The sequence below is a fragment of the Cherax quadricarinatus genome, chromosome 43 (assembly GCF_038502225.1).
Source record: "Cherax quadricarinatus isolate ZL_2023a chromosome 43, ASM3850222v1, whole genome shotgun sequence".
NCBI classification, from domain to species: Eukaryota; Metazoa; Arthropoda; class Malacostraca; order Decapoda; family Parastacidae; genus Cherax; species Cherax quadricarinatus.
Genome location: NC_091334.1, coordinates 8,634,316 through 8,647,786, shown reverse-complemented (window position 1 = coordinate 8,647,786; position 13,471 = coordinate 8,634,316). Strand labels below are relative to the sequence as shown.

Genomic DNA, 13,471 nt, shown 5'->3' with positions numbered 1-13,471 from the left:
ACTGTCTTGCTAGAGGGGTGCTTTATACTACAGTTATAAAACTGCAACATTAATGCCCCTCCTTCAGAGTGCAGACACTGTACTTCCCATCTCCAGGGCTCAAGTCTGGCCTGCCGGTTTCCCTGAATCCCTTCATAAATGTTACTTTGCTCACACTCGAACAGCACGTCAAGTAGTATTAAAAATTATTTGTATCCATTCACTCCTATCGAATACACTCACTCAACCTTTCCTAGGCCGATCCCTACCCCACTTTCCCTCCACTACAGATTTATACACTCTCAAAGTCATTCTGTTTTGTTCCATTCTCTCTACATGTCTGAACTGCCTCAACAACCCCTTCTCAGCCCTCTGGATAATAGTTTTGGTAATCAAGCACCTTCTCCTAATTTCCAAACTACGAATTCTCTGCATTATATTCACACCACACACATTGCCCTCAGACATGACATCTCCACTGCCTCTAGCCTTCTCCTCGTTGCAACATTCATCACCCATGCTTCACACCCATATAGGAGTGTTGGTATAACTATACATACTCTCATACATTCCTCTCTTTGCTTCCACAGACAAAGTTCTTTGTCTCCACAGACTCCTAAGTGCACTATTCACCCTTTTCCCCTCATCAATTTTATGATTCACCTCATCCTTCATAGACCCATCTGCTGACATGTCCACTCCTAAATATCTGAATACATTCGCCTCCTCCATACTCTCTCTCCCTCCAGTCTGATATCCAATCTATCATCACCTAATCTTTTTATCCTCATCACCTTACTCTTTCCTATATTCACTTTTAATTTTCTTCTTTTACATACCCTACCAAATTCATCCACCAACCTCTGCAACTTCTCTTCAGAATCTCCCAAAAGCACAGTATCATCAGCAAAGAGCAACTGTGACAACTCCCACTTTGAATAGGTGTGAATAGAATTATCAAAGCTTATTGCTTGGGAAGCACTGAAAATTGGGTTGGGCAAATACGATTCTGTTAGTGGGATGGTTTGTGAAGGACCTGCCTAGTATGGGTCAACAGGTCTGCTGCAGTGTTCCTGCTTTTTTATGTACACCAGCCAGGGTATTTCCCCACACACCAGACAGGGTACTTCCCCACACACATGATTTGATTCGAGTGGGACTTGCTCATGAGTGAATAGAATATCAAAGCTTATTGCTTGGGAAGCATTGAAAATTGGGTTGGGCAAATACGATTCTGTTAGTGGGATGGTTTGTGAAGGACCTGCCTAGTATGGGCTAACAGGCCTGCTGCAGTGTTCCTGCTTTCTTATGTGCAAACATTTATGGATGAACATCACCCTGACAGAGCTGTTGCAGGCTGTGCTGGCAACATCAACAATGACAATGTTGTGTCCTATTATAGGGAAATCTTAAAGAGACACCAGAAACGGAGCTCTCTAGACAGATATTTTGTGCGACGGGAGTCCAGTGACTCAAGCTGGTCCTAGTGGCATTAAAAAATAAAGAAGGGAAGTAACCCCAGAAAAGGACTTGGTACCTGAAGTCTTTATGGAAGGGGAGTCCCCTTCCAAACAATAGTACACCTCCATCCTCTAACCTCCTCCCTTCTCATCACTCATCAATAAGTCTTCAATAAAGGTAAGTGTCATTTTAGTAATGTTTTACTCAGCATATCTCATTGTTTTCTGTGTAGGGAAATGTATATTTCATGTAAAAAAAATATTTTCATGTAAAAAAATTATTTTGGGTGTTTGGAACGGATTAACTGGATTTCCATTATTTCTTATGGGGAAAATTAATTCGGAACAAGTCAGATTCGGGATAAGTCACTCTCTGGAACAGATTAATTACATTATCCAGGGGTCCACTGTATATGCATTTTATCGCTCTGGGAAACTTAAATATCATAGAATATAATGTGTGGGTGGAGTGGCCTGTTATTGTAGCCTGGCTGGCTACCATACATGCTACACTTGATTTCTTACAATAAATACTACTCATCTCACCCTAGATTAAGACTACAAATATTTTAAGGTAAGTAATGAGTGTACAGTGGAACCTCAAAAATCGAACTTAATCCGTTCCAGGAGCTAGTTCTAAATTCGAAAAGTCTGAAATTCGATGCAATATTTCCCGTAAGAAATAATGAAAATACAATTAATCCGTTCCAGAAACCCAAAAATAATACATTTTATAGAGATTAATTACAGTTTTACATACACACAACAAATGCTACAGTCTTTAATTATGTATAGTAATATAAAATAACATTTTTACTTACCTTTATTGAAGATTGGTGATGGCATCTGGAAGATAGGGAGGAGGAGAGAGGGAGTTGGGGTTATTGTTTGGAAAGAGAATTCCCCTCCATGAGGACTTCCGGTATCAAAGCTCTCTCTGGGGTTGCTTCCCTTCTCTGTATTTTAATGCCACTAGGACCAGCTTGAGAGTCATTGGACCCCTGTCTCACAAAATAACTGTCCACAATCGACTGTTTGTCTCATAAAATAACTCCACAGTCGTCTGTTTCTGTCTCACAAAATAACTGTCCACAGTCGTCTGTTTCTGTCTCACAAAATAACTGTCCACAGTCGTCTGTTTCTGTCTCACAAAATAACTCCACAGCCATCTGTTTCTGTCTCGCAAAATAACTGTCCACAATCGTCTGTCTCACAAAATAACTCCACAGTCGTCTGTCTCTGTCTCACAAAATAACTGTCCACAGTCGTCTGCTTCTGTCTCACAGAATCATAAAAATCACTTCCCTCCACAGTCGTCTGTTTCTGTCTTGCAAAATAACTGTCATAAAAATCACTTCCCTCCACAGTCGTCTGTTTCTGTCTCACAAAATAACTGTCCACAATCGTCTGTTTGTCTCGCAAAATAACTGTCCACAATCGTCTGTTTGTCTCACAAAATAACTCCACAGTCGTCTGTCTCTGTCTCACAAAATAACTGTCCACAGTCGTCTGCTTCTGTCTCACAAAATAACTGTCCACAGTCCTCTGTACATCCTGGCAAGCTCAACAAGTCTCACTCCAATCTCATACTTCAGTATTATTTCCTTCTTCACATCTACGGTGTTTCTCACTTTCTTTACCACGGGGGTACCGCTAGCAAGTTTCTTTGGGCCCATGGCAGCTTATTTCACAGCCCCACAAGCACTAAACACAATTAAATAATCGTAAAATGTGTGAATGAGATCACAGGTTAGTGTTCACTCAAGCATAAACAAAGCTAGACTGCTCAGGGCGCCAACGCGGGCAGAGTGGGCCAGCGGACAGGTCCCGTACCTGGCGGTCTGAAATTAGGGGCGCGTTCGATAATTGGGACATAGTTTGTCCGAAAAAATGGTCTTATTTTCGAAACGTTCGACATTTAATACGTTCGATTTTTGAGGTTCCACTGTACTATATGTGTATTTTACTCTTTTATTGTTTTTTAATGCCTAGTTCTATTGCTAACTAATATATGTTAGTGTAAGCTTGTTATCTAGTATTTATATGCATTTATAAGTGGAAAAAAAAAGGGTGTTCTACTTTACGGTGATTTCCACTTTACAGCAGTAGCCTGGAAGCTAACCTGCCATATAATGGGGCCCTCCTGTATATACAAACCCCTCTGGGTTTTCTTCTATTTTCTTACTAGTTATTGTTCTTATTTCCTCTTATCTCCAAGGAGAAGTGGAACAGAATTCTTCCTCCGCAAGTTATGCGTGTCATAAAAGTCGACTAAAATGCCAGGAGCAAGAGGCTAGTAGCCCCTTCTCCTGTATACATTACTAAAGTTAAAGAGAGAAACTTTTGTTTTTCTTTCTGGGCCACCCTGCCTCGGTGGGAAACGGCCGATTTGTTGAAAGAAGAAGACTGTAATGTAAATCTGACATTAGAATTATTAAATATTGTGTGAAAAAAATAAGTCACAATAGAATGGCTGGAACAATTCACAAACAACCCACACTTTGGAAAGAAAATTCTAGATGTTTTGGTCCATCTCAGATGATTATAGTCATAACTATGCTAGAATATAAAAACACAGAAGACGGTCAGGTAAAGATAGAGTTTCCTCCCTAAATTCATGTTTGCGAATTGTTCCAGCCACTCTACTGTGACTTTCATTTATTATTAAATGTGGTATTGTATCCAGTCACAAAATTATTTAGGCAAAATTTTATTATTAATTTTACATATGTACTGTGCATATATGTAATCATGTCGTAGTATGGTTACATTGCGAAGATGTAAACATTATTTCTGCATTTGTAGAAGAGAGGGGGTTCACCTGGTATACAGTCTCTCCTCATTTAGAGACATACTCATTTACCGACACCTCGGACTTACAACAGGCTCTCTGACCAGTTTTCATACCTGAATAATGTATATTAAGAGCTGATTTCCTCTATTCTGTTTATTTCAATATACAGTACACTACTGTATAAACATTTAAAAATATACCAGAAATGTTATAAATGGTACAAAGGCGACATTAAAACAATATCAAAGATGGCTGACACAAACTCACTACCATTATACTATGCTCCTCACTTAGCGATGAATTCGTTTAACATGGTCTTAGGAACGGAACTCCATCATTAAGTGAGGAGAGGCTGTATGCCATGCCTCATTCACACCACCATTCACACCTCTGGTCCCAGCAGGGACTGTTGTTCATCTTAAACTCAGTATAGGACTTCATTCACCACCACTTGCTCAAGGAAGTTTGCAAGTTATGTCTGACATCAGATGGGAGTGGGGAAAGCCCCAAACTCCAGTCACTATTTATTGATGCTTGTGTCAGCAACTCTCCTCTAACTCTGTGTTGTTTTTTTGTGGCAAGTAACACATGAATGAGTTGACAATTAATATTTTGTATGAGAAAGACTGAAAAAGCACACAACAATACACTTACTTGGTCCAAGGCTTCTTTTCTTCCAAGGACTCTGCAGCTCTTCTGGCTTTTTCTTCTGGAGTTTCTAGGTTGGCAGGATCTTCTTGTGAGGCACTGATATTCTGGGTGTTAACCCCACACACATAGTTGATACGGCATCTCCAGACAGGCAATTCTGAGACCATGAAACTTTTTTTTTTTTTTTCAACAAGTTGGCTGTCTCCCACTGAGGCAGGGTGACCCAAAAAAGAAAGAAAATCCCCAAAAAGAAAATACTTTCATCATCACTCAACACTTTCACCACACTCACACACTATCACTGTTTTTGCAGAGGTGCTCAGAATACAACAGTTCAGAAGCACACACGTACAAAGATACACAACATATCCCTCCAAACTGCCAATATGAAACTTATACAGTATATTATTTTGTTATATATTACTGCAACAAAGGACATTTTATAGTAAATGCTGTCTTTTTTCCCTTACACAAAATAATTATGCATTTATTAATAAAACAAATGAGTCATCATTTAATTATTATTATTATTATTATTATTATAATCAAGGGGGAAGCGCTAAACCTGGAGGATTATACAGCGCCTGGGGGGGGATATGGAAGGCAATCAGGCTTAATTTGGGGAACTGCAGCACAGATCCAATTCCCTAAATCAAGAGCCCCTCACCAACATCAAGGAACCTTCCTTCCAGGGAGTCATCATTTAAAACTTACCTTGTATGTCACTGGCAAGTATGGTAGCTTTGTAGATGTTTCTTTCAGCAGGTCTAGACTTAAGGTGAATCTTATCATCGATGGACTTTTTTTCATTCCTCCAATCCCTGATGGACACACGCACCTCTTGACTGTGGCGGGTGGCATATGTCAGCCGGTGCAGCTGAGGAGCAAGCCATATATATTTTTATCCTACTCGTGAAAAAAGTGCTAAATTGGGGAAGTGGAGGCAACCTGATTCAAGCCAAGGGAAGTGAGGATGGATCCCATTTCTTAGATCAAGAGCTTTTCACTGCTATCAATGCACCTCTCTTGAAGGGAAGCAAACCATACAGACAAATTTTAGTGAAGCATATTTGAAGAAGAGCAGTATGGGATGAGGATATAGTCAGTCTTAGTTTCATGTAGTACAAAATTAAATTATGTAACCTATGCATACTCTTTCTCATCTTCTCTTTGTTTAGGAACTTACACATTTCTTAGGTATGGGTTCAGTAAGGAAGGACACAGCTACAGTCACTGCCAAGACAATCAGGAACAAGATACACCGGAAGTGAAGATAGTGAACCTTCCCCACAATGATCTTAACCCACTCAGGGCGCTTGTCTTGGTCTTCATCTGAGAAAGTAATGGATTTTATTATTTAGTGTATCACATAGATGTCATTTTCAAGACGAATACCAGAAAAAATCAATTGGTGATAAGAGAGAAATTTTAACTCCAATTGATTTCAGGCTTAGTTTAACCTTTTGACTGTTGCGGCCGTATATAAACGTCTTACGAGATACCGTGTTTGATGTATATATACACCTACCATCCGACTTACGACCGAGTTCGGTTCCGAGAAACCGGACGTAAGTCGAACTTTACTACTGAATATCAACATCACATTTTTGTCGTCCTCGAAAGGGTTGGAGAGAGGGGGTAAAAGAGGTTTTGTGGGCGAGGGGCTTGGACTTCCAGCAAGCGTGCGTGAGCGTGTTAGATAGGAGTGAATGGAGACGAATGGTACTTGGGACCTGACGATCTGTTGGAGTGCGAGCAGGGTAATATTTAGTGAAGGGATTCAGGGAAACCAGTTATTTTCATATAGTCGGACTTGAGTCCTGGAAATGGGAAGTACAATGCCTGCACTTTAAGGAGGGGTTTGGGATATGTTGTGTATCTTTATATGTGTATGCTTCTAAACTGTTGTATTCTGAGCACCTCTGCAAAAACAGTGATAATGTGTGAGTGTGGTGAAAGTGTTGAATGATGATGAAAGTATTTTCTTTTTGGGGATTTTCTTTCTTTTTTGGGTCACCCTGCCTCGGTGGGAGACGGCCGACTTGTTGAAAAAAAAAAAATTTTGTAATGACTTTATTTTATTGTTTTATTTAGGTATTTCAAGTTTTACTTTATTTTTTATGCTGTTAGTACTGTATTTTATACTGTAAGGTTTAGGATAAACACTGTGTACAACACAAATAGTTGTTTATTTCCCAGAAATTTGGCAAAAAAAAAAACACGGTCGTAAGTCGAGTGGTCGTAAGTCGGATGGTAGATGTACTCATAAATTCTAGTGGCTTCAAATCAAGCAGGAGAAAGCTGGTAGGCCCACATGTGAGAGAATGGGTCTGTGTGATCAGTGTGCACCATATAAAAAAAAAATCCTGGAGCACGCAGTGCATAATGAGAAAAAAAAAATTCCGACCGTTTTTTTTAATTAAAGTGCCGACTTTGTGGTCTATTTTCGTATAGTATTTATGGTTGTATTCTCGTTTTTTGGGTCTCATTTTTTAAAACATATTATAGAAATAGAGGTGATTTTGATTGATTTTATATAAAAAGAACCTGGAAATGGAGCTCAAAGTAGGGGAAATGTTTGATTTTTGCCAATGTTCAAAAGTAAACAAATGATGTCATTGTCCAATAAATGTCCAACTAGCCATTCTAATATGCAGTCATGAATGGGTTGATGTTATTTATACAATTATTACAGTACTGCTGTAGTCTGCATAATAGTAAATCTTCTATTTTTGTTTGAATAAAAATTCAAAATAGAAAGCAAGAGTAATATCAGAGGGGCTTGGAGACATGACTGATGAACAAAGAAAATGTTATTTTAGAGCCAGGAATGTCTGCATTGTTCATTCTGGACCTTATTTTGAAAGTGTCATATTTTTTAATTTTTGTGAAATTGGCTAAACTGCAAATTTCTGACCATTTTATTGGGTAGTTGAAATCGGTAAATGGGCAGTTTCTTGTACTCAATCGATAGAAAAAACGGAGTTCTAAAGAAATAGCTATGAGTTTGGTCGACTGGAACAATGGAATTAGCCGGAAATAGGGCTCAAAGTGGGCGAAATCGCCGATTTGTAAATATCGCTGAGGTCACTAAGTTCACGAGAGCGTAATTCCGTCAGTTTTCCATCAAATTTCGTTTTTTTGGTGTCATTACAATCGGGAAAAAGTTCTCTATCATTTCATAAGAATCTTTTTTTTTTTTTTTTTTATAAATTTTGCGACACCAGGAGGACACCTCAGGATTGGGGGTTGCGACAGTCAAGGGGTTAATGGTACATTAATGGAGTGCAGCAATTGGTCATGTACAATTAATCACATGACTCACTGTAGCCAAGGACAGACAGACATACCTCCACACCGGGGTGCAATGAAGGTGTACTCCAGCAAGAAGCGGGTGAGCCCAATAATTAAGCCAATAAGAAGACCCCAGAAGGCTCCCTGCAAAAAAAGAAAGAGACACTCTCTTACATACATGTTCTTTAAAAATATAACTGTCAATAACATGGTTAAAAATATTTCTTAGGTATAGTTGAAAAAAATGATAAAAATTAAATATTAGAATTCAAAAGGTGATGAAAAGTTAAAAGCAGTTTGAGTATTTAGAGAGGATGGAGCAGAAGAGGATAACCAAGGTGTATAAATCTGGGGTGGAAGAAAGGGGAGCAAGGCTCATCCCAAGAAAGGTCAGAGGGAGTAAAGGAAGTTTAGAAAGCTAGCGGCCTGAGCATCCAACAGGCTTGTGTGACTGAATAGTTAAATTGTCACTCATTATAAATGGGTATTTTTCAGTACAAGAGGAAGTAATTACATGACTCACGGGTTCATTGGTTCGCTCCCAGAATATAGCAAGGAGATAGATGGCACATATGGGTGGAGCCAGGAACGATGAGACACTCTGAATGTAAACAAACAGCTGAGAGTTTGCCGAGTTTCTGAAGGGCAAGTCAAGCAACAGTTAAGTGCAACTGGATTAGCCATGACAAAAATATAATTTTATAATTAATTTAATACATTACACCATGTCCTCATACTGTAGACAACAGTCCAATAAATTAAACAACAGTGGTGTATACTCACTGTTAAATGTTAACCACCTTATTTGTATACAGTTGCTATCCTGTATCCATGGGAATACGTTCCAAGGACCTACCATGAATACTGAAACTGCAGATAGTAAACCCTATATACACGTTTTTAATTTACATACAGTAGACCCTTATATTATACGGATTTATTTGGCACGTTGTGGTTATTACACTACTGAAAAATTGAGGCATAATTTTATGCAACATTTCGTAAAATTAACTTAACACGGTTCGGTTTGTGGGAGGGGAAAAAATCTGGATGGACTCTGACTCTAACCTGGCAGTACCAAGCTTCTGGAATAAATTTAACATTGCAGATGCCATCAACCTATGTTAGAGGTGCATGGAATGAAGTGTCCCAATCAACATTAAATGCAGGCTGGGGAAAGTTATGGCCTTCTGTAGTTAATGCTTTCATTGGTTTTTCCCTTGCTTGAGAGTCAGGTTCAAGAAACTGTTCAGCTGACAAAGAGATTACCAGGTGATGGCTTTGAAGATATGAAGGACGAAGATGTGAATGAGCTCTAAGATGATGATGATGATGATGATGATGAAGACAGGAGTCCAGAGGAAATGTTGCCAGAGCTCAATGCACAGATACAAGGGAGCCAGATAACAGAAGATGAAGAAGAAGAACCTGAAGAAAAACAGCATTGCAGCAGTTATGTGAGCAGTCCATGTTGCTGCTAAACTAGAAGATTTTTTCACTGAAGAGGACCCTGACAAATCTAGAAGCAGTGCTTTGAAACAGGGTCTAGAGCAGTTGATGCTGCCTTACCGTCAGCTGTATAATGTACTTCAGGGTAAAAGAAGCCAGAGATCCATTACAGAATTTATGCACACTCCAATGCAACCATCAACTTTAGTACCAGAATCTCAACCATCCACTTCTGCTGACAACCAACAGCCATCCACCTCAGCCCAGTAGGGCCACACCATGCATCTCCACTCTCCTCACAATCACTGACATAAACCAGCAACCACAATTTAAGGTAAATATTATTATTTCTGTTGTATTTGTAGTCTTAAACAACAAAAACAACATTATCATTTTTATGTTTGTAAGATCTGGACATGTAAAATAAAGTTGTTTGACTTTTTGGGGAGTCCCAGGAATGTAACCCTATTTTTCCTGTAAGTTCTTCAATTTGTATAAGACAGATTTATCTAAATGCATTTTCAGGAATGTAACTACAGTGTAATATAAGGGTCTACTGTACATACCTTTTATAAAATTTAATTGATAAGTTATGTACAATAAATGGAGAATTATCACTTTTCACTGATAGAAAGCACTTCCTGGCTTCTCTTAGACTTTGAAGACCTTCCACCGTCACTACTTCTGCACTCTGAGGCCATTATTAAGCAAAATTAAGGGTTATTTTTAGGCCATGGCAAATTATGAAGAGCTGAAACCGCTGATAAAGGACCCGCGGATACAGGGGGTCCCACTGTACTGTGATTTGTTTATTGGCAGTTAACTATCCCAATGCAAATTTAGGATAATTTGTCAAGTTAAAGTAACCTAACTTAACATAAAATGACTCTTATACAGTATTTAATGCACAAATAACCTGCACATTGAAGAAAGAAACTTATAACGTTCTGGTCCGACTAAGACCATTAACTAGGTAATGGTCTAAGTTAGACCAAAATGTTGTCAAAAGTGTCTTTCTCCTATGTGCGGGTTATTTGTGTATTGTTCCAGTCACGGTATTGTGCCTTTTTGTTCTTTAAACAGTGCTGCATTTTGTCTGTTCCTAAGATCATCCATAAGTTGACACACACAAGTGCACTAGAAAAACTGAATTTTGATCAATGGCTGTTATTAAACAAGTGTACAATAAAGCTGTAGAGCTGTATTTTGATTAATGGCTGTTATTAAATCAACAAGTGTAAAAATAAAAAGGTTGTAGAGCTCACTGGATGACTGGGATCCATATGACAGACACCACTACCATCACTATCACAAACACTCGACCGACAATCAATAGCTCCACATCGGTTGCTTGCTTGCGGATCCTGGTCCAGATATCAATAGTAAAAATAGTTGAGGAGGAATTGAAGATGGAGGTGAGGGAGGACATGAGGGCGGCCATCATCACTGCCAACATCAACCCAGTCAGTCCTGGTGACACAAGACTGAGTCATATGATGGGAACAGTTTTAAATATTTCTGCTTCCATCTTCAAAAAAGGATTATCAAAATGGATTGTAATTCATTTAAGTTCATAAGAATAAATTACCTTTAAGTTCTCATGTACAATATTTATAAATACTTAAGAAGGCATCATTATGGTATATTTAACCTTGGAGTTTTTTTAGCAGAATAACCCAACAAAACCCAGCAGTATGGTTTCTACTGGCATCCTACCCTTTGCTTTGCACTTCTTTGCAACTAGTTAATGGTCCAAGTTGGACTGAAATGTCGTCATACTTACTTATTTATTTATTAATTTGAACATGATACATAGATGTACAAAGAAATACAGTGGTTAAGTGTAACATGCCAAAGCCCCTTGTATGCAGAGCATTATGGGCAAGCTTAAAATTAACTTAAGATTAACTAAGCTTCAGATTCCTATGTGCAAGTTATCTGTGTATCATCCTACCCTATGATGCAGCCTGCTATAGCTGACTATCTCCTAGGAACCTATTTACTGCTAGGTGAACATGAATTGTAAGTGTACTGCCTGGAAATTGAATCCAGTTTTTTTCAGTTGTGAGCTAAATGCTCTACGACTGAGCTAAGACACTAACATATCATCATTAATAGCTATAAAATTAGAGTGTGAAACCCTCAAAAGATGCCAAATAACTAACTACACATGCATTATGATACTGTATTATGTCACTTGACACTCATTCTTTGCTGTCCAGTAATTAAAATGTGTCAGCTTTATTACAAGAGCACAATCCAAATGCTGCATTTATCAACATGGAATCACTACACTCAATAACTGATACAACCATTACTGTAATTACTCTCATTAGTACAGGAGGCCTCTACTTATACAGCAGGTTTGGTTCTGGGCTACTGCTGTAAAGCAAAATTCACTGTAAAGTGAAGCATAATCTTTTTTCACTCTCAAATGCATATAAAAGCCTGATAAAAATGTTTTCACTATCAAATATTAACCCTGTGACTGTTGCAAGCCCATTTCTGAAACTGTCTTCCTATGTCGAAAAATATTTGAAAAATAAAAAATTATTTTTCTTACCAAAATGCTAGGATTAATTTGCTGTGTTTTAACCCTTTCAGGGTCCAAGGCCCAAATCTGGAGTCACGCACCAGTGTCCAAGAATTTTCAAAAAAAAAATTTGTTATTTTTTCTTATGAAATCGTAGAGAATCTTTTTGTGAAGGTAATAAAACAAAAAGTACGAAATTTGGTGGAAAATTGACGAAATTATGCTCTCGCGAATTTTGATGTGTCAGCGATATTTACGAATCGGCGATTTTGCCGACTTTGACTCCCATTTTAGGCCAATTACATTATTCCAATCAACCAAATTCTTAGCTATTTCACTAGTATTACTTCTATTCTATCGATTGAGCACAAGAAATCGCCAAGTCAACTGTTTCAACTACAAAATAAAGTGATCGGAAATTGTTAATTTGGCCAATTTAACACAAAGTTCAAAATATTCCAATTTCAAAATAGGGTCCAGAATGAACAATGTAGGCATTCCTGGCACTAAACTACCATTTCCTCTGTTCATTAGTTATGTTTTGAGGCTTTACAAATAAATTCCATTTTGATTTTTTATTCACATAATGAATTTTTATTCACACCAAAAAATAGAAGATTTACTGTTATGCAATACTGTAATAATTGTATAAATATCATCACCATATTTGTGAATGTATATTAGACCCACCAGCTGGCGTGTATTAGAATTGTGAGGTCGTTTGTTTACTCTTGAATATCGGCAAAAATTTAACATTTCTGCTACTTTGAGCTCAGTTTCAAGCCATTTCCAGTGCTAAAACCAATCAAAATCATCTCTATTTCTGTAATATGTCTTCCATTCTATCAAATGAGACCAAGAAATCGCAAATACAACTATAAAAAACATACGAAAAAACACTGCAAAGTTGCTGTTTTAATCGAAAAATCATGATTTCATTTTTTTTCTCTCATTATACACAGTGTGCTGCAGGATCTGTTTTATGTGGTGCACACATACCACATAGATGTATTCTCTCATATCTAGGCCCAAATGTACCACTCACAGTTTATCAGAGTGAGCTGAGCTCATGGCGTAGATCTACGGTTTGGACCCTGAACATAAAGCCGTAGATCTACGGGACGGACCCTGAAAGGGTTAAGCTTAATTTTTTTTTTTTTTTTTTTTTTTTGCTATCAGTACTTACCGAGATATAGAGGCATAAAGTTGGCAGAAAATGAACCGTGTATGGCAACAGCAGCAAATGGCATTCACCTGGTAAACTTTTTTTTTACTCCCATTCAAAGATTTCTTGTTTTTCCCACTACTTAT

The 13,471-nt window shown here is 38.1% G+C and overlaps 1 protein-coding gene across 1 annotated transcript in view; it reads right to left on the bottom strand.

Annotated features, from left to right (window-relative positions):
- Nucleotides 1–13,471, bottom strand: part of LOC128694116 (sodium/glucose cotransporter 1-like) — a 44,363-nt gene that overhangs the window by 2,705 nt on the left and 28,187 nt on the right. The window contains exons 7-12 of the mRNA XM_070093564.1: nt 10,893–11,097; nt 8,702–8,816; nt 8,235–8,322; nt 6,071–6,216; nt 5,599–5,761; nt 4,888–5,041 (exon numbers count right to left, since the gene is read on the bottom strand). Of these exons, the coding sequence (XP_069949665.1) occupies nt 4,888–5,041; nt 5,599–5,761; nt 6,071–6,216; nt 8,235–8,322; nt 8,702–8,816; nt 10,893–11,097 (871 nt within the window). The remainder of the gene's footprint in view (nt 1–4,887; nt 5,042–5,598; nt 5,762–6,070; nt 6,217–8,234; nt 8,323–8,701; nt 8,817–10,892; nt 11,098–13,471) is intronic.